This window comes from Lethenteron reissneri, chromosome 23, assembly GCF_015708825.2.
Source record: "Lethenteron reissneri isolate LAM-NWPU_2019-01 chromosome 23, ASM1570882v1, whole genome shotgun sequence".
NCBI classification, from domain to species: Eukaryota; Metazoa; Chordata; class Hyperoartia; order Petromyzontiformes; family Petromyzontidae; genus Lethenteron; species Lethenteron reissneri.
Window position 1 is genome coordinate 9,943,225 of NC_083801.1, and position 24,450 is coordinate 9,967,674.

Here is a 24,450-nt window from a genome sequence, read left to right on the forward strand (position 1 = left end):
CATAACTAGTGATAAATGGCATGGATAAGCAACCAAACATAATTAATACGTTGTGCATGCCAAACAGCTCTAAAGTGATTTTGAAAGGCCTCAAGTGAATCGCTGTGTTAATATTTGTTCTCACCATTGAACTATTTGTACCTTTTGCATTTTGTTACTGTCATTTGGATCTCCTTTTGGGCAAGTTGTCAAAGGACGTTTATTTAAATTCAGACAAAATGCTGGTCGATTGCAAGCAATGCTTCAAACGGAGCAAACAACTTGTCAACTGAGAACGTATGCCTACATATTAAATTATTATATCATGAAACGTTTCAGTCAATCCTGCCATGGAAAAAGGGTTCTCACCTGGTTGTAAATAAAGCAACTTATGTAAGCTAATGCATGAATGATGGAGTCACCGTTTGCAGTCTAATCCGAATACTGTACACATCAGAAAAAGTTCACGTAAAAAACAGAATGAATGGAAATTCAGCACAGAGGCAATACCCTCATTACCCCTTAATCCCACAATTAGCCTCTCCTATGATACGATACAATGGCACGTCAGGCGCATGTATTTGCGCTCAGTTGGTAGTGTGCATAAGAAAACGTACATTAATAATCAATGTATATGATATAAATATTAAATCACGGCTGTCTGAGCACAGGGCCAAAGGCATAAAATGTCAAGCAGCCAGCAACAAACAGTACTGTCATGCTGGATGTGTAATGTACACGATTGTTTTTAATTGACCAAGATGAAAAGAACTTGGGGAAAGAGATTATGGAAGGGAATGCCAAGTAACACAATAGATAAGTGATAATTAATCCGTCGCATATCTGCCCACAAACATATATTCGTATATTTTTTTACACAACCCATCATCCCAATGGTCTTCTGGGAGTGCATCATTTCAGCATTATTTATGCTATAGAATCAAACTCTAAACCAGTTTCAAGATACAGCGTCTTGTCAACAGTCAGACTTTCTTGAATCAATACTCGTGATTTCCCAGATGTTACAGATGTATTGTCTGCTAATCGATTGTAAACACATGAATGGAGTGATTTTAGGTACGAATCATCAAGGTGCATTTACGAGGAGTGTGCTATGTTTTGTAGGCTTAGTACATTATAACCAGGCATTTAATCAAAGTGAAAGAGTTGGGTGTATTGGAAATGTTGAAAGTACGTATATTACAGTATTTCATACATGTAAACTGTACTGAACCCAACTTAAAAACGAAAATAGTAATTATACCACCGACGCCACACAAACATTATTAATTTATGGACTCATTTGTCTATCAAACTCCAGGTAAAATATTGCACTCAGGGACTTGTTTGTGTAATTCATATAAACTGGTCTGATATCTTCTCGTGTGTGCGGAAGCGTTTCAGCAAAGACGGTCTATTTCGCAACTGACCTTTTTTGCCTGCTGTCAAGGTGTTGCATTTTATTGCATAAAATAACCTGACCTTTTGGTCTGAAACTTCCCAAAGTTTCCAACGTAACCGCCATTGGCTCAATGAAGCGCATCACACCAATGAAATCAGACGGCGGATGGCATTCCCTATTGGCCGAGGCTTGTGGGTGAGAATTCAATACGAAAATAGCATTATCAGCAGATGCTAATATGGCATTCGCTAATTAATGCCAAAACAAACTGTAACTTTATCAAAATGTCATTCAAGAAATAAGAGGGTAACAATGTGCTGAATTTCACCGCAATCTGAGAATACCTTCTGTATTTTGTGCTGTTTGCTCAGCAGCGACATCGAGGCTGAAGAAAAACAGCCATAAACATTGCCCAATGTTGGTCTCATTTGAGAAATACTGCAATTTAAATACAGATTTTGAATTTCATACGCACGTTTACTGCAACTGCACGGATGAATATAACACGTGAGAAGAAGAGCGTCATACATGGTGGCAAGTGCTTGGTTACATTTAAGAATGACAGGATCACATCCATATGTCAAAACCTTGAACTAGAGCACAAATTTGTTTTGTTAAGCAACTAATGTTTGTGAGCTACATGACTCAGTGCCACAGATGTCACTTACAGAGAGCTGTTGCCAAGTCTCATTTGGCACTTAAATATTGGGATAAAGGGTCCCATCATCTCTGAAATGACACCGTTAAAACACGAGGCTGGAGGCTCATTACTTCACCGATTTTGTGTTAATTATATTTTTAGATCAAAGAATGAGTTTTTGAAAGGATGAAAGACAGTTCAAAAATATGAGCTGCCTGCATGAGAAGGCACATTTCCAGATGACTAATTTTAAAACACCGATTTATCATCAAACACTCGCTGAGCTGACTGTCGTACAGTATTCACTAGAGCGTAATTATAAGGTTCATTCATCAACTCCGCGGTTAATAAGCCTTCACTGTGATGCATGTCAGAAATGTCCATGCTGCAGTGTATGTTAGAAGGTCTGCTAATGGTGGCAGAATTGTTTACGATGGTCGCTCTACATCCCCTCGTTGTTTTTTTCACCGTTGCAGATGTTTGTGAGCTTCCACGCCCTGTGCTAAAGGAGAGGCTTTCGCTTGTGTGCAACTCTTCTTCAGCGAGTGCTTCTTTTTCCTTTTCTAGCCTTTGTGTCATCACGTGACAGTGTATTCCACAAAGGAATGTGTCTGATTCGCTATTTTGGCCATCAATCCATCACTTTTTGGCACACCACTATGCACTTAGGTAACGCGAGGTCTATTTCCACCTATGGATAATGTCAGCCTGTGGCGAGTGATTTCCGATCTGGTACTGGGTACCCACTTAACCGACACCAGCACTAACCAGTGCGAAGTATGGTTAAACAGGCGCCATGACTGACATGATTTGAGAAAGCCTTCGTCCAGCACTGCTTTGATGGAGGGCTATTAATTATATACATTGTATTATTACAAAAAAGGCTAAGCAAGCTTAAGTCTTGGGTTTTGACTAGCAATCTAGGTGTTGTTGTTGTTTTCTAGGAAGGCTGTCTTTAATATCTGCATTTCATCTTGTGTCATGTAAATAATTATTTACTGATATATATATTCCCAGCCAGTGCATTTTACCTTTGTATTTATGTGTGGAGAGCAGTGGCACAGTGGTTTGTGCATCTTGCTATTAATCCACTAAGATTAGTTGAATTACTGGGAACATCACAAGTCAGTGGAACACGCTGTGAACTCTACCTAGGGCAATTCAGCCTTAAATAGGGGGACCGGGTGTGGTGTGTGCTTTAGGGTTGATGACTGGTGGGTCACAAAGAGATGTTAGTTTGGCGTCGATACTTATATTGCAGATTATCAGAGCTTCACAGGAATAATCTCTTAGTGACTGTAATTTAACATGCAAAACATGTTTGCAATTTTTTTTTGCTTTGAACAAAAAAAAAATCCTAAAGAGCTGATAAACGTTTTAAAGGTTACATTATTTGACTGCTCAAATCAAGAGGTTACTCCCTGTCTCATGTTCATTTGAATGTGTGAAAATAACCTCAATGTGTCGTTCACTGTAATAGACGACACAGTGTCCTTGCCACAGCTGGGCCAGGGCTTGGCAGTGTGGGGAGGAATTCACCGACCCCACGAGGATAAGACCTGACCTAACGTTTTGCATCTGGCGCTTTTCTCAGCCACCCGCTGCTAAAAATGGGCTCTGGTAACCCTGGCAACTGTTGGACCTCTCCTCATCCGTGTGTTACACCGTACCCTGTTCAGGCTTCAGCCCAGGTGACCCTCAGCCTGGCATTGCACTCGCTAAATGCTCAGCTTCAAAGACATGGGCACAAATCTGCCTATTTCTATCTGATATTTTAAAAATATACCAATCTTAATGAAAACCTATCAGATGTGAAATCGTACAAGATGAAGTGAAACTTGATCGCCTACTTGAGCAGTTTTTTCTTGTTGTGGTTGTCCCACCTGATGACGATTGCTTGTGTTGCGATCTAAACGTCGTGATCTATTTTATTTTAATTTCTACCTACGTGACTTTACCGAAAGAACCAAAGAGTATGGATTCCTGCAGTCACGAAAGCTTCAAATTAAGATTGATTGCCTTGTTTGAGGCTTTAAAAAAGTACCATGTAAATTGTATCTATCTACTATTAAATTTTTTTAGATAATTTTCTTACCATTACGTGCGAGTTTACAATACAGAGCATGCAAATGTCAACGGTTCTCACCACTTATCCACTTGACATCTGGCTCCTGAAGCTGGAAGTCGTCACTGAAAAGGTCCTCCAGGCTGATTTTAGCCTGGTTGAGGCTGGTATTTTCAGCTGCACAAAAAGATGAAACAAATTATTCAAACTGTTTTCATTACTCATTATAACAACAAATATTGCATTTCATGGAACACAATGCTAGTAAAACCATTTTTGGTAACAAGTGATACAGAATCTCAATCAAGGCCATTTAATAAAAACAATGTTTGGGCCTTTGTAAAACCACTGCTGGACGAAGGCCGCATCATACCATATCAGTCATGGGGGTTGTTTAACCATACTTCACCGCGGTGGTCAGTGCAGATTGATAAAGTTGTGGGATCCAGAACTGGTTCAGATATCACTTACCGCTGATGTCACCCATGGCCAGAAATGTAAAATAAACTCGCCGGATTCACAGCGCAATGCACTAATTACTCCAGCACTGCTCCACGTTTCAAAAAAAGCACCAAAATTAAGTTAGAAAAAAATGGGGAGTTTCTTCATTTTAGCCGAAGATGCATTTCATGGGCTGCTTTGCCTTAAAATGCTAAAGTTAAGCAGATCATTACCTCAGGGTCCTTTCTGCTGCCCTCTCCTTATTATAGAATTATTTTCTCGGACATAACCTTCAATGCTCTCGCTGTTAAACGCGTGGTGATGGCTACTCAAGTTACAATGCTTAATCACTGTAGCACCCTTTCGAGATGGAGATGTCACACTCATTCAAGGACCTGTCAAAATGATTGCAAAAAAATCATCAAGATATTCATGAAGTAAATCAGATGCAGAATATACAAAGTACATTTTGACAGTTAAGGGTTGAAGGTCGACTCTGATAGAAATGATATGCCTTTACTTCAAGGTCTGAATTCATTAGCTCTCTGAGACTATTTCAATTCTACTTATTAATTAATAAAATGGATATTGTTTTCATTATTGTTGAATGTACTCTTGTCCTGAAGGGTGTTTTTGTTTATTCAGTGCTCCTTCCAGATATTTTATTTCAAAATTATTTTTTTTTCGTTTGTAAGAAATTGAGGTACCTGCCGACATTTGAAACCAGGGCATTGTTTTATGATAACTGGGAGCCCAATATGACAGGGAAAATATTGTTTGCCTGGACCTACGAGAGAACAGCACAGAAATGCATCGCCACATGTTTTTTTAATGCTCGTGGCCGAGATTTGCTATTTTGTACATCATGAAGCTGGGATTACTGCATGCATGCTGAACCTGCACACTGGCCTATGTGATTGACTCACATGGTTAAATAAAGCATTCCTCTTTTGTAATCACTTTCAGCCATGTGTGCCATACACAAGCTGGTATGAAACATCTACCAGAGAGAACATTTAATTTAATTAATTTCAGAAAATCGCCCAGCAAGTAAACTCAAAGCCAACAGGAGAAGCACTTCACTGCTCAAGAGAGCTAAGGGCAGTACTCTTGAGAAACTGGTCTCCCTAAGCCACAGCTGAGAATCACATTCCTGTGGGATAATTGCAGTCTCCCCAAGAAACAAAATAACAAAGCAACACGGAATTTATTATTCTCAGAGGGTTGGTCAATTCTGACTTAGATTTGAACTCATGACTAGATTGGCAATCAATCAGTTGTTGCTTATATAGCACACTTCATATCATTTAAGGTGTCTCAAATTATCTTTACATACTATAATATTTACATACTTTCCTGATAATTAGAATACAAAAAAAACAAAGCATTTAGCTTAAAAAGCTAAGCAATGTACCCTCAGAAATATCATGTGATACTAATAAATGACGTTATGATTAAAGGGATTGTGAGTTGAATGCTCCAACTAGTGCCACAAATCCAGATGCACTCACTTTTGCTTGTACCCTTGTCTGCCAACACGCGTTTTCAATAATAAGTACATGCACCTATGTGTGGATTTAGTTATGTTATTGCTAAGCTATGGCATGTGTTGAAAGCCATCACTGCATCATTTATTAATTCACCTGAAATATACTGATCCTGCATCAAGTCCCAGGAGAGACACGTATAATTCACAGAGACGTCTAATCCACACACGGGCTCTATGTGTTTTTCACATTAAAGTTGTATGGGGACTTTGGTCAGGCCAGGTCATTTATTGACCTCCAGCAGCAGCAGGATTTGTGGGCGCAACATTGTAGTTAATGTTCCATTTTAATTGTAATGTGCAATTAAATATTTCGTGTTCTCTGTTTATAGAGCGAGCACAGTTTAATGCGTTCTACAAGTCATGCTATTTCTTAGTGACCACTAAGCTTTGATATCAGATGAAACTCCATCCCAACAAAATATTAAACGCCACTGATCCATATCAATCGGATACATCTCACGTGCCACCCATCCAGGTGCTATCCATACCCATACCTGCTTAACTGCTGACATCCTAAACAAAAAGCGAACCTGCTTATGTTGTTTGGAGAATGGCTAAAGATATGGTAACATCTTCTTGGTTCTTTCGGTAAAGTCACGTAGAATGGAAACAATAAAAATAATAAAATAAAACATAATTAAATAATTCTCACGACGTTTCGGCCACAACGCAAGCAGCCGTCATCAGGTGAAGACCAGGTCTGTCGAGGAGACAGAGTCTGAATTCATTATGGCCGAAACGTCGTGAGAAACTTTTATTATGTTTTATTTTATTATCTTTATTGTTTCCATTTTGGGTGACTTTACCGAAAGAACCAAGAAGATGAATCCCTGCAGTCACGAAAGCTTTAAATCGAAAAATTATGGTAACATGTCCAGTATGCGTTGCAGGCATAGGACCGCACTCTTGATAAATAATATTAAAATCAATTATTTTTATCCAGGAAATCCTGAGTCTCAATACTCATTTTTCAGGAGGTTCCTACATTGGAATGTTTGGACAAATTAGTTAGTTACGATAATGCCCAACAAAAGAGGAGGTGACACTCAGACACCGCCTTATCCTGGCCACCTCACACCCCCACGTCTACAATGTCCTCACGGTCTGGTGGTCACCCGTCCAAGCACGAACCAGACTCGACCCCGTTTTAGATCTCACACGATTGGGCACATTTATAATGATTTAGTGTTGGGTATGAGGGTGCTCAAAAAACACTCACGAGGAGTGAGCAGGACGATGGAGGCCACGATAAGTGAGCAGACGAAGACGATGACCAGCAGGGCAATGGCCATGCCCTTCCAATTGCGGTTGTTGCTCTCATTGCTGGACAGCTCCTGCATGCGTGCGCACAGGTGACACACACGCAAGCATGCACATCATGCTGTGTGATATAGCCTGGTGAATCACGGAGGCTAATATCATGGCAGAACACTCAGCTTGCTATGCAGAGATCCGAATCCAGGCAGCCCCAAGTGCTCAAAACTGGGGGTTCAAGCGTAATGCGTTGATGGTCTAAACCTGATCACCAATGACTGTACAAAATATATCGCGTTAAAATTGTTGTTTTCTATTGCTTATTTGACTTATTTCGGGTCTGAGAATTCAAACAAAATACGCTTCATTGACATTCTTTCAATATTCTTTCCAGGACATATAAACTGTTCCCCCAGCATGCATAAAGAGGTCTACTTAAGTGACTCCTGAGGTGCGCTGTGATATCGTGTGGGGGCTGTTGATCAAGCAGGTGATGTTACTGTTCGCTGCAAGGGTTTTGAATATACATTTTATTTCATGCTTTGATGCCAATAACATAATCTGAATATACTTTGAGAGAAAAAAACTAAATCAGGCCTGAGTTTTCCATTATTCCAAGTATGTTATAGTGTGCTGCTCAGCTCTCAAGGGGGTGGGGGGGGGGCAAAGGAGCACAGCCTCATTACTCTGAATGATGATGAATGATGATGCTGAGATCAAGTTTCGAATGAAATCATAATGAGCCCAGCCAGGGAAGTCTGATTACCCAGTAGCCCAAGCAGACTGCTGCCTGTGGGCTTACGTGGTTCACAATTGGGTGAGTGATGACGGAAACAAAGGTTAAGAAGAAAGGGCACAGGTATAGGTCTGGCTTAGTGCCCAAAATAAACTTTCATATAACCTTGGTTAATGTCTAATTCATACCGAAAGGCGCAAAGAATATGGATAAATACGAATACCATTAAATACAGCAGTCATGTCTCCTGTTGATCAATGCTAAAAAAGAAAAGTTCCACGTTGAAAAATTTCAAGACCTTATCGTTAACTTGAAACTATAATGAACTCTGACTGATCAAGTTATTTCCTAGAAGAATATTGCTTATCAATTCCAATACCTGATTTGTAAGTTAACTGATATCATGAACTTTCACCGACCAAGAAATAGCTTATCAGAACTCAGCTGAAGCTGAATGGGATCCACACAGTAATCATCACAGCAGAAAGAGGCTCTCGTGCAGCTGGATGCACTCGCACACAGTCAGACTACTTCAATTCGTAGGGAGTGAGCGGTGCCCTGCTGTAAGTGGAGTTACGAGAACACGTATATTGCCTCGGTAAGTGTAGAAATTCCAGCTGGTGTTGCGATATTACTTATCAATCATGGAAAAAAGTGCAAATGAATGAGTGACTGATGTAGATTGTAACAATATATCTAGAACGGTTTGACAAATGTGAGCACAAATATAGTTGAACTAGCTTTTTGCCCGTCCAAGGACGGGTGTATTGCAGTAAATCTGAAACTTGCAAGCGAAAAGCAGACCGCCACGTGATATATTCATTGCATTAATGCGTGTGCAATTTGTAAGGGTGCGGTGACACAGACCTATTTCATCTTAAGGTTATAATCCCTTGTTCATCATGACGTCCTTTTTACTTTGATGTCTCAACAGCGTTCCGGAGATCACGTGACGTGAGGGTTCTGCCTTTGTAGTGAGGGTTGTGAGTTGACGCCAAGAAGGGGGTAGGAGGCGACTCGGCCCTGCCATGTGGAGTGACGTCAGCCGCTAATTATTATGAATGGGGGGGAGGGTGTCCATGTGGAGGACGTCACTTGCTCATGATTATTAGTGAGGGGCGGGGAGTACTCCATATTGAGTGACATCACCCGCTCATGATTATGAATGAGGAGGGGTGGGGGGATGTCCATTTGGAGGACGTCACCTGCTCATGAATATTGCTGAGGGGTGCTGGTCGATGTGGAGTTACGTCACGAGCGTTAAGGACAGACATTCCTGGGTGATTATAGTAGGTATGTATGCTTATTGCTGCAAAAATCCACAAAACAACAAAATAAGATGTGAGTTCACAAAAATATGGCGCGGAGGTTTATTGGTATCACCCATAGGGCAGAAGGTCCACCTACAATTCTAAATGGCTTTACGTCCCATGTTAAATACCTACAAATATACATCCCGATCCTCAGTGAACCATGTCAGTCACAAATCCTTATCCCCAATGTCACATGATGCTGCATCCAAAAAGTGTGGAAAACCTGCCACGCATGACTAGTATACAACAATCTGGAATTTTCAGTTCCAAAATATAGATTTCGACTTACATTTCTTAAATGCATAGAAAAAAGCACAACAGAGAGTATATGGAGAAAAACATATCTACCATGCACTTATTATGTACTTTCAGTTTCAAAATCAATTTGGGCTATCCACTTTTGGAAGAAGGCTCTCAAAGCCATATCCGTCTTTCTTGGTCTCACAACGAAACCGTCTATCTCGCACTTGCACATGTGCTTATTCATCACTCCATATCCGGCTGCTATTATGTTGTTAAGTCTCATTCAGTAGTCATCATCCCTTCTAGTGAAGTTTTCCTGCTCTAACCCACTTACTTATTTTGGTAGTCAAAATTACGTCCCTAATTTGCAATTGTTCTCAAATACACAATTTTCTATTTATGTCTCGGTGCCATTTCAAGAATGCACATCTGCATGCTTCTTTATGCAATTTTCTGATTTTGTTCTATTTTCTTTGTCAATGCCCATACATTTCATCCACATGTTATAGCAGTGAGAATGCACTGAATACAATTGTTCTTCTTATGGTATACTTGGTAAGTGTGGTAATTTTTAAGCTGTTTTCCAAAGCACTCTGACTTACTTTGTGCACCTCTTGATTTAATAATTTTGATCCTGGTCCAGCTTTAATAACTGCTATGTTATACATATTGTGATGTTTTCCCATTGTGTTCCTCTGAGAAATGTCTTCAGTTGTTTAGCAAACGTGTTGTAAATGACCTTATTTTTCTCACATTTAATTAGCTCCACTTTGTAGCTTTAATTTTACACGTAGGCTTTCACGATTGATATACGATTCATAATTGGTTTCTTTTGGGTTATATCATGTAGGTATATTGTAATTGTTTTTGTAACCCGATAGCCTACTGTAGGGTAATGGTGCATTCCTATACCCTGCACTCGTATATGGAAATTATCCGAGGGACATCCCTACACTCGTAGTTATATATGCAGCCAGTGCCGCTATTGTATGCAATATAATTTCTAGACGATTAAATAGTGCCCGCAGCAGCTCCAACCATTTTAAGTTTAAACCTAAGATGGTTGGATCTTGACGAAAATCTGCCTCGAGGCGACAACTGACACAGAGGTACCTCCTTGCTAAAGTTAACGGCTACTTTAGAAAAATTGTTTGGTATTTACTTTTTAAGCTAGGAGAGTGAACGTTAAGGGATATTTAGGAAGGAACTGTCAGAGAAGTGAGGGGAATTGGGCAGGACACATTGCTAGACGGGTTAATGGCCGGTTATTTCAGACTCATGAAGGAATGGCAGGCAATGTAAACTAAATTAAACTTATTATATTACCAGGTGAGGCCCACTGAGCTCTATAGCTCTTTTTCAGAAGCAACCTGGCCACAAATGATAGCTAAACGAATTGACTTATCATGTGGAAATGTCTAGCAGCCTAATACTCTAAACACATGTTTCTAAATCTGGAGGGAAAAGCCGAATAACCCAGAGAAAAATCAAAGCGACCACGGGGAGAACATGCAAACTCCAAATATACAGGAGAAGAACTGTAGACCTTTTGGCTCATATCACATCTGTATAAATTGTTCACGAAGATCAATGGTACATTTATAGGCCAACCAACCAGAGCAACAAATGCAGCTTAGGAAAGGGGTTTCGACCGGCCACACGCACACAATCAATCAGATTCTGGAAAAAAGACATATGCCTGGCTTGTGTAGAGTCAATAGAAATATAAATTAATCCAATCTCTCAAGAACAAACCAAAACTTTTAAAAAAAACGCATTCATAACGTATCTATACATAAAAAACAACTATTTCATAAAAACTGACCAGCTACACTGCTCTATCGTACAGTGTCAAATTCAATATACTGCACTGTAATATAGAAGGAAGCCTTTACATTTTTAAAAAGCAACACGTCGCATTAAAACACGGGGCCCGAGTCCCGAAAGGCCGACACGATTCTATAAATTGCCCAGGCTACGATTTCTCGCCGTTTCTGATTCCCCACGGGATTTACGCACGGGGGATTGTGTCACATTTCCGCGAGAATATACGAGTGATAGCGAATAGCCCGTAAGTGTGGCATCACTCCTCACTGCCACGGCTGCTTCGCGAATGGAGAGATCTTTTGTGTTTGAGCTGTTGTGTGCGTCCATCAATCCATGGCACTTGCTGGAGTCTCTTCCGTGACCTCTTGCCAGCGGTGCCTTCGACGCTTTACGTGGCCTCAAAGTGCACCTAGCTTGGCACCGTCACTTAATGGCCAACGATGGCTGTCGTTGTTGTTGTTGTCCATTGTCTTCTCTGTGCTTGTGTGTGTTGTTTGTGTTCGTAGGAGCGTTCGCAAACTATTTGAGATGTATGATTGTGGTTTCAATGGTTTATGACTGTGTGTGAGCACTTCTAGATAACGTCAAGAGTATTTATCAAGATATGACATGAACAACATTGCATTCTACGATATAAACTGATAACCTTCATAACACGGTTAACATTCTTTTTAAACCTCTGCCACGCGTGCCCCTTCATTGCGTGTCACAGAGGTGGAACACCACTCGCATTATAATCGAAGGGCGTCCACCTCATCAGACGCAAAGTTGTATGGCTCCTCTCCCTGAGGAGAAAGAAGAGGAAGAGGAGGAGGAAAAGAAGCAGATCCGTGGCCACAGCAGCAGCAGCAGCTTGCACGAGAAGGAGCCTCCGGGGAAATTGGCGCCAAAATCCCCCGTCGCAGCCGATTGGCCGGCGGTGGTGACGTCGTTCCGTCACGTGCCGTCCACGTGACGTGTGCGAGTGGCAGATTTTGTTTTCTCTATTCTCGTGCCTCCCTGAGCTTCAACGCATACCTGTCAAAACACCCTTATCAGTGCCCTACACTACACTATACACTACACTATACACTACATTATCCACAAATACCATACCTGTCAAAAACACCCTTATCAGTGCCCTAGACTACACTATACACTACACTATACACTACATTATACACAAATACCTGTCAAAAACACCCTTATCAGTGCCCTACACTACACTATACACTACACTATACACTACATTATCCACAAATACCATACCTGTCAAAAACACCCTTATCAGTGCACTACCTTATTACAGACCAATTCAGACCTTATTGGTCACCGCGTGCCCTTATAAGTCTCAAAGTTTATCCTATAAACTATACTATACACTACACTATACACTACATTATACACAAATACCATACCTGTCAAAAACACCATTATCAGTGCCCTACCTCATTACAGACCAATTCAGACCTTATTGGTCACCGCGTGCCCTTATAAATCTCAAAGTTTATCCTATAAACTATACTATACACTACACTATACACTACATTATACACAAATACCATACCTGTAAAAAACACCCTTATCAGTGCTCTACCTTATTACAGACCAATTCAGACCGTACTGGTCACCCCGTGCCCTTATACATCTCAACGTTCATCTTACAAAGTCCCATCACAAGGAAGAAACACAAAGAGAGGGAGAAAAAAACATGTATTTTTTTTGTTGCCCGTATTGAAACGCCATATGGACCTGAAAACTCAATTTCCCTGGACAAGAATACGGGTAAACCGAATGGGTTGACAGGTATGATTGAACAGGACGTCTGTTTAACAGACGTCTCTGTAATGCTAATACAATTTGGACTTTAATGATAGGCACCGATAATTATCCTTTTTTGTCTTCATTCATAGCCATGACTTGATCAAATATTCTCATTGCAGTCAAATGTAGATGTTATTACTCTTTGGTTCTTCGGTAAAGTCACGTAGAAATAAATTAAAATAAATAATAGAATACAAATGTAGTTGTTATTATTATTACTACCATAATCAACAGCACGATACTGTTATGGCCAGAAAATGTTTTAACCTGATTCATGTTTTATGGACATTTGTTGGATTCACTGTGGAACGTTTGACAAATTAATACAAGATTTACTGCCAATTAAAATAGTTACCTCATAAGTTGCTGGTGTTAAAACGACTGCAACTTACAGCTTACTCTTTCCACAATGTTTTTATGGGACTATTTTCCAACTCCATTGCCTTTCCACTTCAGCCCTGTCACCAATACTCTCACAAAAACCATCATAATACAACACTTCTCAGTTTAGAGCTTTGAATTTGGCGAACATCTAAATGCAACTTCATCTCAATATTCTTAAATTTCTCTCTTGGCCAGTTAGGAGCATGACTCAGCAGACAACACAACAAGCATCTGTTTGTGTTATCTAAATAATACCATTTTTATATTTTGAGGTAAGACAGAACGTAGAAGGATAACATGTTCCGCTTGAAAGGAGACCATTGGTCTCAATGGATTCTTACCAGCTTGTGATGGACACTCTCGGACTCTGCTGTTTTAAGAATTACATGGATTTTGCTTCTTTTTCATATGTGTGTTATTTTTCGTAATATTTTTTGGAGAATAATACACATGGGTTAAGCTTTGTGAATCACCGCAATAATCATATTTACCATATGAACACATGCACGTGTGCTTCATTGACACGTATGCGTATTAAGCACTGACTTTTTGAAATTGTTCAAAAGCTAACACTAGTTATGCTTAGTAAAAGCAAACATACCCATGAACATTAATTTGTAATACTTACTGTAGTCATTATCCAAGATGTTTGTTTTTATTATACGATGTTTGTTTTTATTTTTGTCAAATGAATTTTCAGGCGTTCATGCTAACATGAAGCTTGCACACATTAACTGGCATTTTAAAGTATCCAATTAACCTACATGAGAGCGATGGTCAGGAATGATGAATCAACACTCTCCTCCCTTGGGCCGGCAATCCATCCCCACTCCTGGAATCCCTAAAGCCCAACATCTATTAGGGGCACATTATAATCGCCGCATTAATTAGAATTCTGACTTTTCCTTTCCTGTGCATTTCGTAGATATCATCACTCTGTGTTCTATAAAATTTAGCCAAGGGACAAGGTTAAAGAGGACTGCCGTTCCAAAGACTATGAAAATGTTCATCTTGTCCTTTCATTCTTTCCCCTTCTTTCTGTTTTCTATTCGAGGCATCACGTGCTGAAGAGCATACAGCAGAAGACACGCAAATTTGAGATTTCAACTCCTGAGAGAGACTCTACAATTGCGATGAGGGTTTTTAAGAAAATATTTACAAAGTAAGCAAGTTGTCACTGTAATATGGTCGGAATTAAAAGAGCACCCACAGATTATAGGTACCTCATCAGTAAAGCTGTAAACGTGACGTGTTTTTTTTTGTTCTTGTCACTGAATAAGGTTATGTTTGGTCCATTACTCCACGGGCTGAAATTAGACCTTTTAATTAAACAAAATCACGTTGAAATGTGGGATGAGAACAAGTCGCCACCTTTGAACACCAATATGCCCCGAGGCTGAGTCGATATGGCTTGGTCGGAGCACCCATATTGATCGCAGACTTTTAAAACTCAGATATCCGGCAGCACATTATGTTAATTAGCCAACAGATACTTACTTTACTCGTTTGCCGATGTGTGCTACCCACTTGCATATATGTTAAGAGAGAGGAAAGATTACACCACGACCCAAAATCCTCAGGTAACAGACAACCTAAGAATTAGATAAAATGTATTAAATCTTGACCTAAAGCTTTCGTGACTGCAGGAATTCATATTCGTTTGGTCTTTCGTTCAAGTCACTTAGATAGGTTAAAATTCATACAAATAAAATAAACCAAAAACTACAAAGTTTCGATCATTCGCCCCCTCTTTCTTCCTCCTGATGACGACCGCTTGTGTTGTGATCGAAACGTCGTAGTTTTTTGTTCATTTTATTTGTATTAATTTAAACCTATCTACGTGACTTTACTGAAAGACCCAAAGAAGATAACATGTATTGTTTTCATTACGTGTTTGACGTTTCCCTAAAATATTTACAGAAATTCCAGCACATATTTAAACCTGAAAAATAACAACTCAAAGTGACTTTAGAATATATATCACGTAGCCCTTTATACATATACGGATGTCCTCAAAAGCAGCTTTGGAGCCAGGAGAAAATTAATGATAGCTTCCAAATGACAACAACGTATTACACACAGAAATAATTCATCGCAAAATTATCTCGCTTGACGTTATCATCGGATGCTTAGAAAATTAAGGCCACCTCGCGCACACAGACAGTGAATGATGGGCTTGGGTGTGAAGGGACCATCATTACCATGCGTTCGCTTGCCCCATCTCACATCTGACATGCCGACGGGTTCGTCTGGAGTGCTCGTGTGAGGTGTCGCGAATGCAAGTCAACTCGCAGCCACCACCTCTTCCTCCTCCCCCAATCCCCCCACCACCCCCTAATTCATCCATTGGACCAATACGCATCTGAATAAACGTGTCCACAAACCACGGCTGTACAGGTGTGATGGAGAGTTGCCGTACATAGCAAAGGGCGCGTGCGAAGGGAGGGCACGGAGAATGTGCATGTCATGTGGCGCGGCTCCAGAAGCAAAGGCAGGTTGCCTTTGCCACAGGGGGTGGGTGGGTGGGTGGTTTGTGTATGCAGCTCTCCAGAGCAAGGCTTATTTCGGTGCCCATATCCTCATTCTGTCATCGTAATGGCCGCGGCAGGAAACCTCCTGACATCAAAGTTGTATGTTTTATTTGCGGCACATATAGGGCATTGATTCCCATTATATATTTTTAAATTAAGATTAAAGCGCTCGCAAAGGTTGTTTTTTTAATCTTTCCGGAGAATACAGAGGCTGGAAATGTGCTGCAGATTTGTGCGTGAGTGCTTGACGAAAGGACTGTGGTTTTTATTGGCATCGACAGAGAGAATCATGGCTCGTGATTACTTGCCGACCAAAAGTAAGCTTGACTCAACATTGCAGGTGCACCTCTTTCATCACGTCACGTTTACACTTGAGCGTATTACGAGTCGACCACGATTTAAATGGACAATGACAATATAACATATAAAATAAGATGAAGCATTTATGAAATCTCAGTTCCACATTAAAGTACTATGTCCGCGAAAAAAATAGTTAAATAGAGTAAACCTTCGTGGGCAGCTTTAATGCATGCCTGCAGAGTGCAGTCACCGCCGATGCAGCATTGCCAATCAGAGCAGAAGAGCCCACATCATCCATTCAGAATAGGGCGGCGCAGTTCAAGTGGAAAATGTAACACGTTAATCCATCTTCGTTCACCCGGCCCCTGGCGGTGTAGGCACTGCAGTCTTTGTTGCGAGGACAATGAATTTTTAATTACCCGGCAACGCCATTAAAACTGTGCTCTTCAAAGCCACAAACAATGAGGGGGGACCGTGTTCACGGCTGTTAGGTAAATAGGTTGACAATGAACAACGAATGGGAAGTTGCACGGTGGGGAGGAAAGGTTGACGAGTCAGCAGTCAAAACATGGCCATCGTGGACATTAAATTAGACGTAAAAAAATGGTAACGGTCAATTATTCAGGGGCAATGATGAGGCAGCATCCATATTTTCAACTCAGTGCCACCGTGAACACAAGAGTATTGTAAATTATTAAATTAAATATAAAAAATCTAAATTACTATTGTACATACTTTTGAAATATAGGACAAATGTGACTTAAAGATGAAAGTAGTTCATGTATACTCGAAGTAAAGATCGCAAAATAATACAACCCGACATTCAGCTCATGGACACAAATGTAAACAAATTAATAGGAGAGGTGTTGTACTCGCAATCAATGTATAATTAATCAAATCCTCGTGATGAATATTGTAAGTACTCTGAGCAGTGACTAACATTAAGAAACTGCGGCAAATTGAAATGTAATCTTGCTTCTCCTACATCGACTATAGTTTTGCAAACGCATGTCATTAAAGGCTTAAAAATAGAAACGGTATTGAGTTAAATATATAAATACAACGGTAATAAACCACACCGCACACGTGTGCTATGACAGCTCTCACCTCCTCATCCTCGTCCATGTGCCCAGACTTTAGTGATTGCTCCGCCCCGACCGCCATGGTCCCCGCACGTCAATCTGCCTGTCCAATTTTAGCAGTCGCTTCACAAGTTTAAGGGCACGATGGCCAATGGAACACCACCCACCGGGATCAAAACAAAAAAAACGCGCGGCTATAAATTGAGCTCCGAGTTGATGGAACCGAACAAACGGAGCCTCTAACGAGACGCGCCGATGGCTGGTGCGAGCGAGCGCGCACAACGCCGTGCGCCAAGCCCTGTCCCAATTAAACCAAACGCCCACCACCATGCAACGTCAGGCACGAAGCGACGGTGTGGGTGCTCTGGGATGGGAGCAATCCGCTCAGTGCCACGGCGAACTGGAGAGCACCGCCAATGGAAAACGGTGTATCCCTCTGCTCTCGGTATCGCGCTCTCTCTCTCTCTCTCCCCCTTCTCAATCTGCCCCTATCTTTCTCCTCTTCCCTCCCTGCTGTCAGTTGGGGAGTTTAATGCCAATGTCAAACTCACTTTGCTGCGAGCCTTGTGGAAGAAACCATTTTTTTTTAAATAGCAGGGACAAGCGCTTAGCCTGAAACAAGCAATGCCATCCTCGCATAAAGCTGTTAAGGTATAAACAAAAACACATATAGCGATCACCTGTGGTCTATTATTTTTCTTCACATCGCTTTTATTTCCGAAAACTTAATCGGGCAAAGCAGCTGTAGAAGAGTGAGGCTTCAGTTACCTTGATCTCTCTCCCATTCACTGAGTGCTTGAAACACATTATTTAGTCATTAGTGCTTAACACTTAAGTCTCTTCACAGTATAGATCATTAATGACTACGCAGTCATCACATGACCTTATTACAAAGGGAGAATACATTATTAATGGACAGGTAAAGAGATATCATCCCAAATGTGCAGCGATTCCAAGTGTCTATTGTATTCCTTCATTATGTATTTTTATCAAATTGTCCAACATTAGCAATGTAACCAATTGTTTATGTGGTACTTACGAGTACATTTAAGTAAGTCTGATCCTGTAGAACCAATAGGTGGGTGTATATGTACAAACAAATGTCTACTTTTTCATTTCAGTATAGGTATAAAGTATTTCTCCAGAATACTAGATATAATAACTGCAGATCTGAGGCTGATGTATGAATAAGATTTTTCTCCACAGCATTTCAATAGAAAAAAAACGTAATGCTGCAAACTATAAATTCAAGTTACATTTTTGGTTGGCCACATTTTTTTGGAAGACTTAGTCTTTTCTGATCAAACATGCGGTGACATAGAAATGAAATCAACATAGGTATACTCCAAAGATACATGAATAAACAACCATCACAATAACAGTTTCTCGAATAGACACAGATCCAACGATACACGAAGTTCTGTTTATGTCATGCTATATATATAACCAGATTTCATCTGGTCTGAAAATATTTTTCCATTTCACAGCATTCATCCAAAGCAATCCAGATGATTAAATATACAACCTGCTCCATGCTAATGCCCATTATAAGCTCATTCTCTTCCAAAGCATTGGGAAGCCACAAACATTGCATGATGAACATTAAATGAACTACTGTGCACAAAAAAACACCTTTTAAATATACAAAGTTCATGGAGAGATATAAAAAGAACAATGCATTGGGATGTTCCCTTTTTGTCCAAATAGAAAGTTTGGTACGTTAATCATTTAAATGCCATATTCTCACCTAAACTTTATGTATGAAACATATTTAAACTGCAATATATTGAATGCATTTTTATTGGTAAAAAAAAAATGCATGCAATATATTTAACACAGGCTGCATGAAAATAGAATGTGTTGTAACTTATATAATAAAGTGGGACATATCAGAAGAGGAAATGCTATAAATTGTGGAGCAAGTGTTGCGGACTTTATGTTTAGCCTCACTGCATGCGGTAGTGCTAAATGTAAATATCGTGTTTATGTCTACACGGCTGAGGGTCAGCACAACTAAAGCGACACTCTCTCCACGACCGTCAATGGCTCCCAGCGGTGTTGGGGTTTCACAAGGTGCAATGCAAACAAAAATACAATAATGTGTGCTCCATCGCACGCCACGCAGAGACGGAACGATGAAATCATCTCACGTGCAGGTGCTAGGCGTATTGTTGCATCGCACGACCGCGAGAGATGGCGATGGCCTTTATTCAGCACTATGTTTACCATGCTGATATATTATTAAGTTCAAGAGACAGCGAGTGTCAGCATCCACCCACTGCCGCCAACCCTAGGGTCCCTCAAGACAAGGCCCCCGTTGCCTCTCAGCCTCGCACAAGGAACCCGGTGAGTAGGGTGGACCAGGCAGAAGCAACTCATATACCCAAAGTGACATAGTTGTCATTCGCATATCATCCTGGAAGCAATCCTCACTTGAATTAGTTTCCTGCAGAAGTCTATGTTTGGACAAAAAGTCATCCCATCGTACCCCAAATATTCAGCAAAGCGACATGGTAACCAAGGGGTTCAGTTATGCCCCAATGATACTCTGATTGGCCATATCTTAGCTCCGAAGAGCAAGACACAAAGCACACTGACCTTGAAAACATGAAAATTCGTCATTCTGCTAACATAATACCAATTCCAATCACTCTGGTTAAGCAAAGCTCCTACCTTGTAGGTCAGGGTAGGTTGTCTTATGACTGCTCACTCACTCTCGATAATGCCACCAATTGAAGTGAACCTATCCAAGACCTTGACATCCTCACCACACACGTGGAAAGACTGCACAATATGATCTTGGCCCATTGGGTCCTGCACTCATCTACCACCAGCTGCCCTCATAACCATTACACAAAGCACAGGCTTTGAACTGACGGGTTTGATGATTGGAAAGTAATACATAAGCAAAGGTGGCTCTCAGCCTCAATAGCAAAATATTCTGAACCCAATGTTCTTTGTCATTCCTCACTGATGATTTAGCTGTGTGGGCAGACCATATTTTTCCCTCCAACCTGGCTGAACGACTCCTCCCCATGGTTTTAAGAATCTGCTCAGAAACACAGCCCTTTCCTGTCCTGGGCATCACTCCCAGGCAGCCATGGGCAGATTCTAGGATTTCTAGCTTAAGTCATCTCTGACAATTGATCGGTCTTCAAAACTAATTAGCTGATCAACACAGTTCAAGACTTCCATGTGGCAAACGCACTGGAGACCGTTCTCACCCTGCAGTTTCTCAAAATCTAGTCTAGGAGAACCAGAGATCAGAATCGTCTTGGACTTCAAATTAACCCTGAGAGTTGCTACAACAAGCATGTCGCAAAATTAGAATAACTCAGAATTTTGGGAAAAAATTGCAATTCTGTAGGATTTTTCAGCGGCTATTTTCAAGTAGATGATCAATTTCTGTCACTGCATTGCCAGCATTGGACATCAAAGTCCAGCCGTGTAGGTTAGTATGCTGATAAGAAGAACCAATGATTCTCAATCCCCAATACACAAGTCATAGCCAACCCAATTGGTATCAACAACTGCATTTAGCAACCAAGAATAAACACGGTATCATGAGAATGATGCACGTGTAACACTGATTCAATTATCTTTCTTTTCAAGATCCCGCAGCTTAGCAAGGAGGGAGACCCCCCGAAAGTGCCTCAGCGTAAAAAGCATTACACGTTCATCAATCACAGTAACTCTTTGACTCGATGAGATTGCATCCGTGACCCCATTCTGATGCTCACCCTAGAGCAACCAGACTCGTAGCAGCTGTATCCACCTTCAATTATTTCACCACTCTTGAGGCAATACCCCGCAGAAAGAGTATCCATCTCAACTCTCAGTATACGTATCTCAGCCAAAAGCAGGAGCCGATGACTGGCACTTCTGAAAGATAATATATTCCAAGTTACCATTCGTATAGTCTACCATGAATTAAATACAAAGTTAGACTCTTGAGCATTCCTCCTTAGCACTTACTCAGCAATGCTTATTCTCACATGACCCCTGGTGTCTATGAGTGCCCCTTCCCATCAAAAAGAATTAGATGTCCAAGATGATTTGCCGCAGACACATCATGGACTGCAAAATTCGGTCGGAGAGCAGCTGTGTGAGGAAAACTCCTCATTGTTGAGAATGATAAAAGTACATTTTAGATTTCTAGGGCAGGGTTTTTACAGGGACAACTCTAGACGGAACCTACCCTCAATCCTGATAAGCATATACAAGAAGTGCAAAGGGCAAGGTTGCTTTTCTCCCATATTTCAGTAACAATGATACACCCATTGGTGCCCATCTCCTCCATAGACTGGCATTACCAATTTGAAAGGTGCTTTATGAAACTGAGTTTATTATTCCCTGACTAGATTAAGTACAAGTCTGTGTTGCTGTATGCTACGAGTGACTAAAGCACTTCTATGCCACCTTCTTGACCGGTGCAAGTGTTAATCTGTCTGGAAATGCGCGACCTGACTAGGTGTTTTCCTAGCCAGTCACTACGAATAACCTTGTAACCCCAGGCAGGGACTCTTTGGGTCAGAACTCAGGCTCAGGGAAAGCAGAATAGCTTCCCTGTGTAAGCTTAATTGGGGCCTACCCACTACCGCAATATTATTACATTCTAATAATAGAGCCATTATTATTATGATGACCATAAACTCATCTAACATTTGAAATGGCGGGCATCTAAGCTAGTATATGATTCCTGCAGATAGTTGCATGTGAATTTGGTTTTGTTTATTATGTATTGTGGGAAATAATGTAGATATACAGTATATACTTTTAAATAACTGACACATACCATTGGAATAATTAATATTACTGTTTTTAAATAATTCCAAACTACAGACATAAGCTTTCACCTTAATGTGCCCAACTCATACAATTATATCCCAAGTACCTGTGAAATATGTCTTCTTTTTAAGATATATCTGCAATGAACATATAAAAATATATATTGGCAAGAACACAATTACATTGTACAGCAACTGACATCTCCAGTATCAGAGTCAACCTAATTAAAATTATCTTTTTTTAACAGAACAGTATGCAAATATTGGGCTATATTGATACGGCCAGAAATGGGTAAATTCGCATATGGACACATTTGGTAATTTAGTCAATCCCACAGGGACAGCTACTTTATATGTATGTATTTCATACAATTAATAATAAACATGCACTTTCTCAAATCTTGCGTGTTATCACGTAAACACACTGCCAATTTGGCAAGGTAAAAAGAGAAAAGGTGCCACTCTCATCTCATTCATGTAACCTTGTGCGGCATGACTAGCAACAAAGCCTCAGTAATTGAGTGAAACAGCGAGAACATACAGAATAAACACCTCATTTGAGACACAAACATCACCGCACCACCTGACTTTCACATTCCTCGAAAACAGTGGCGTGACCATCAACCACATCACAACATCAACAGGCCGGTGTGCACATTCCCTTTTCAATTGAACATTTTTAGGATTAAACCCATTTGGATTGTGGCCATGGAACCCACATTGTATTCTGTGCTCCTTGATCGGAGGAGCAGCAAAACTACGCAAACTCTCCTGCAGCCCTCTCGTGACTGGGAAATTGACAGTGTCATTTAGCTCCTGGACATCATTTCACACGACATGTTTCTCCAGATTAATAACAGGAACACTCCATGTAATATTTGTTTGCGGTTGGTAGAATAGTATGTACATAGGCTACATCATGATAAATCAAATACGTTGCTATTAATGATCATTACCAGTGCTTTATCACTGTTGAATATATTTTCGAGTAAGCCCTTTTTTAATCGCCCTTCTTCAGAGGAGAGATGATGTGGTATTTTGTTTTAACCTGTGCTGATGCACCATTGTCCCCTGAAGTTTATTTTAAGTGAATGATGAACATTTCCTCATTCAATTTCATTGCAAATATGCATGCATTCGTTTATTAGGTATATATCATTGAGGTTTCTAAATAAAAAATGAGTGCTTAATGAAGACACAAAAAATTCTAAGTTAATGTTTCTAATTAATCAACTCAAATTGCTCGCTCAGCTCAAGTTGAGGTAAATGCAACATCTGGTAAGCTATTGATATTTTAACAGTTATAAAAGCAGTAAAATATACTGTCAGACCTGGAATACAAATTGTTAAGATTGACATGATCATTGCGAGTGCATGAAGTATAAGGGCAATTATACATTATACATGTCTTGTGTTAACACTATCCCATACTTGGAGATATGTGGACCCTGTTTTATACATTAAATGTACCCTTCAATTTTAAATTATCCAAGACAAATGCTGAACATCAGGGGCATTGTACACTTGTGCAAATGTAGATGTGGGAATTCCACGTTTAGTTTCCTTTGTTGTACAGTGATGTGAGTCTCCTTTGAGCAGAGACCTGAAAAGTGTGATGATGTTACAGCGTGACTCCAAATGTCATCTCACAGGCTGAGGGAGGATGGCTGATTTTGGATATGGATTTTAACACTCTAGAAATTGGTTTGAATACATGACTCAACGATGTACAATATTTCCCACATGACCTATGATCCTGAGTAAATGCCAGACCAGCCGACAATTATTTCCAAACACAAAATTTAATGCAAATATGCACCATATTCCAGTATATAATCATATCCCTCGTGTTTTTCAACAGGATTGCATTTTTTGAGTACAAAACCAATTTTATTTTGTGCCAAAACGTTAGGAAATTGACTTCTGAAAATATGAGATGCAATTCTATGTAATAGATATGTTTTATGTTATAAAAGTAAAACATATCTGAAGCCATTAAACTACTTTACAATGTTATATAAAAAAAAATGTTACGCCCTGAAATATTATCTCCTTGGTTGCATAGTTACAACTTTGACTAATGTGATTGTTATAATCATCGACATCTGTATGAA

At 40.2% G+C, this 24,450-nt stretch overlaps 1 protein-coding gene across 1 annotated transcript in view; it reads right to left on the reverse strand.

The window, feature by feature from the left end:
- Positions 1-24,450, reverse strand: part of LOC133345943 (inactive dipeptidyl peptidase 10-like) — an 87,281-nt gene that overhangs the window by 56,640 nt on the left and 6,191 nt on the right. The window contains 2 exon segments of the mRNA XM_061557086.1: positions 4,168-4,263; positions 7,296-7,410. Of these exon segments, the coding sequence (XP_061413070.1) occupies positions 4,168-4,263; positions 7,296-7,410 (211 nt within the window).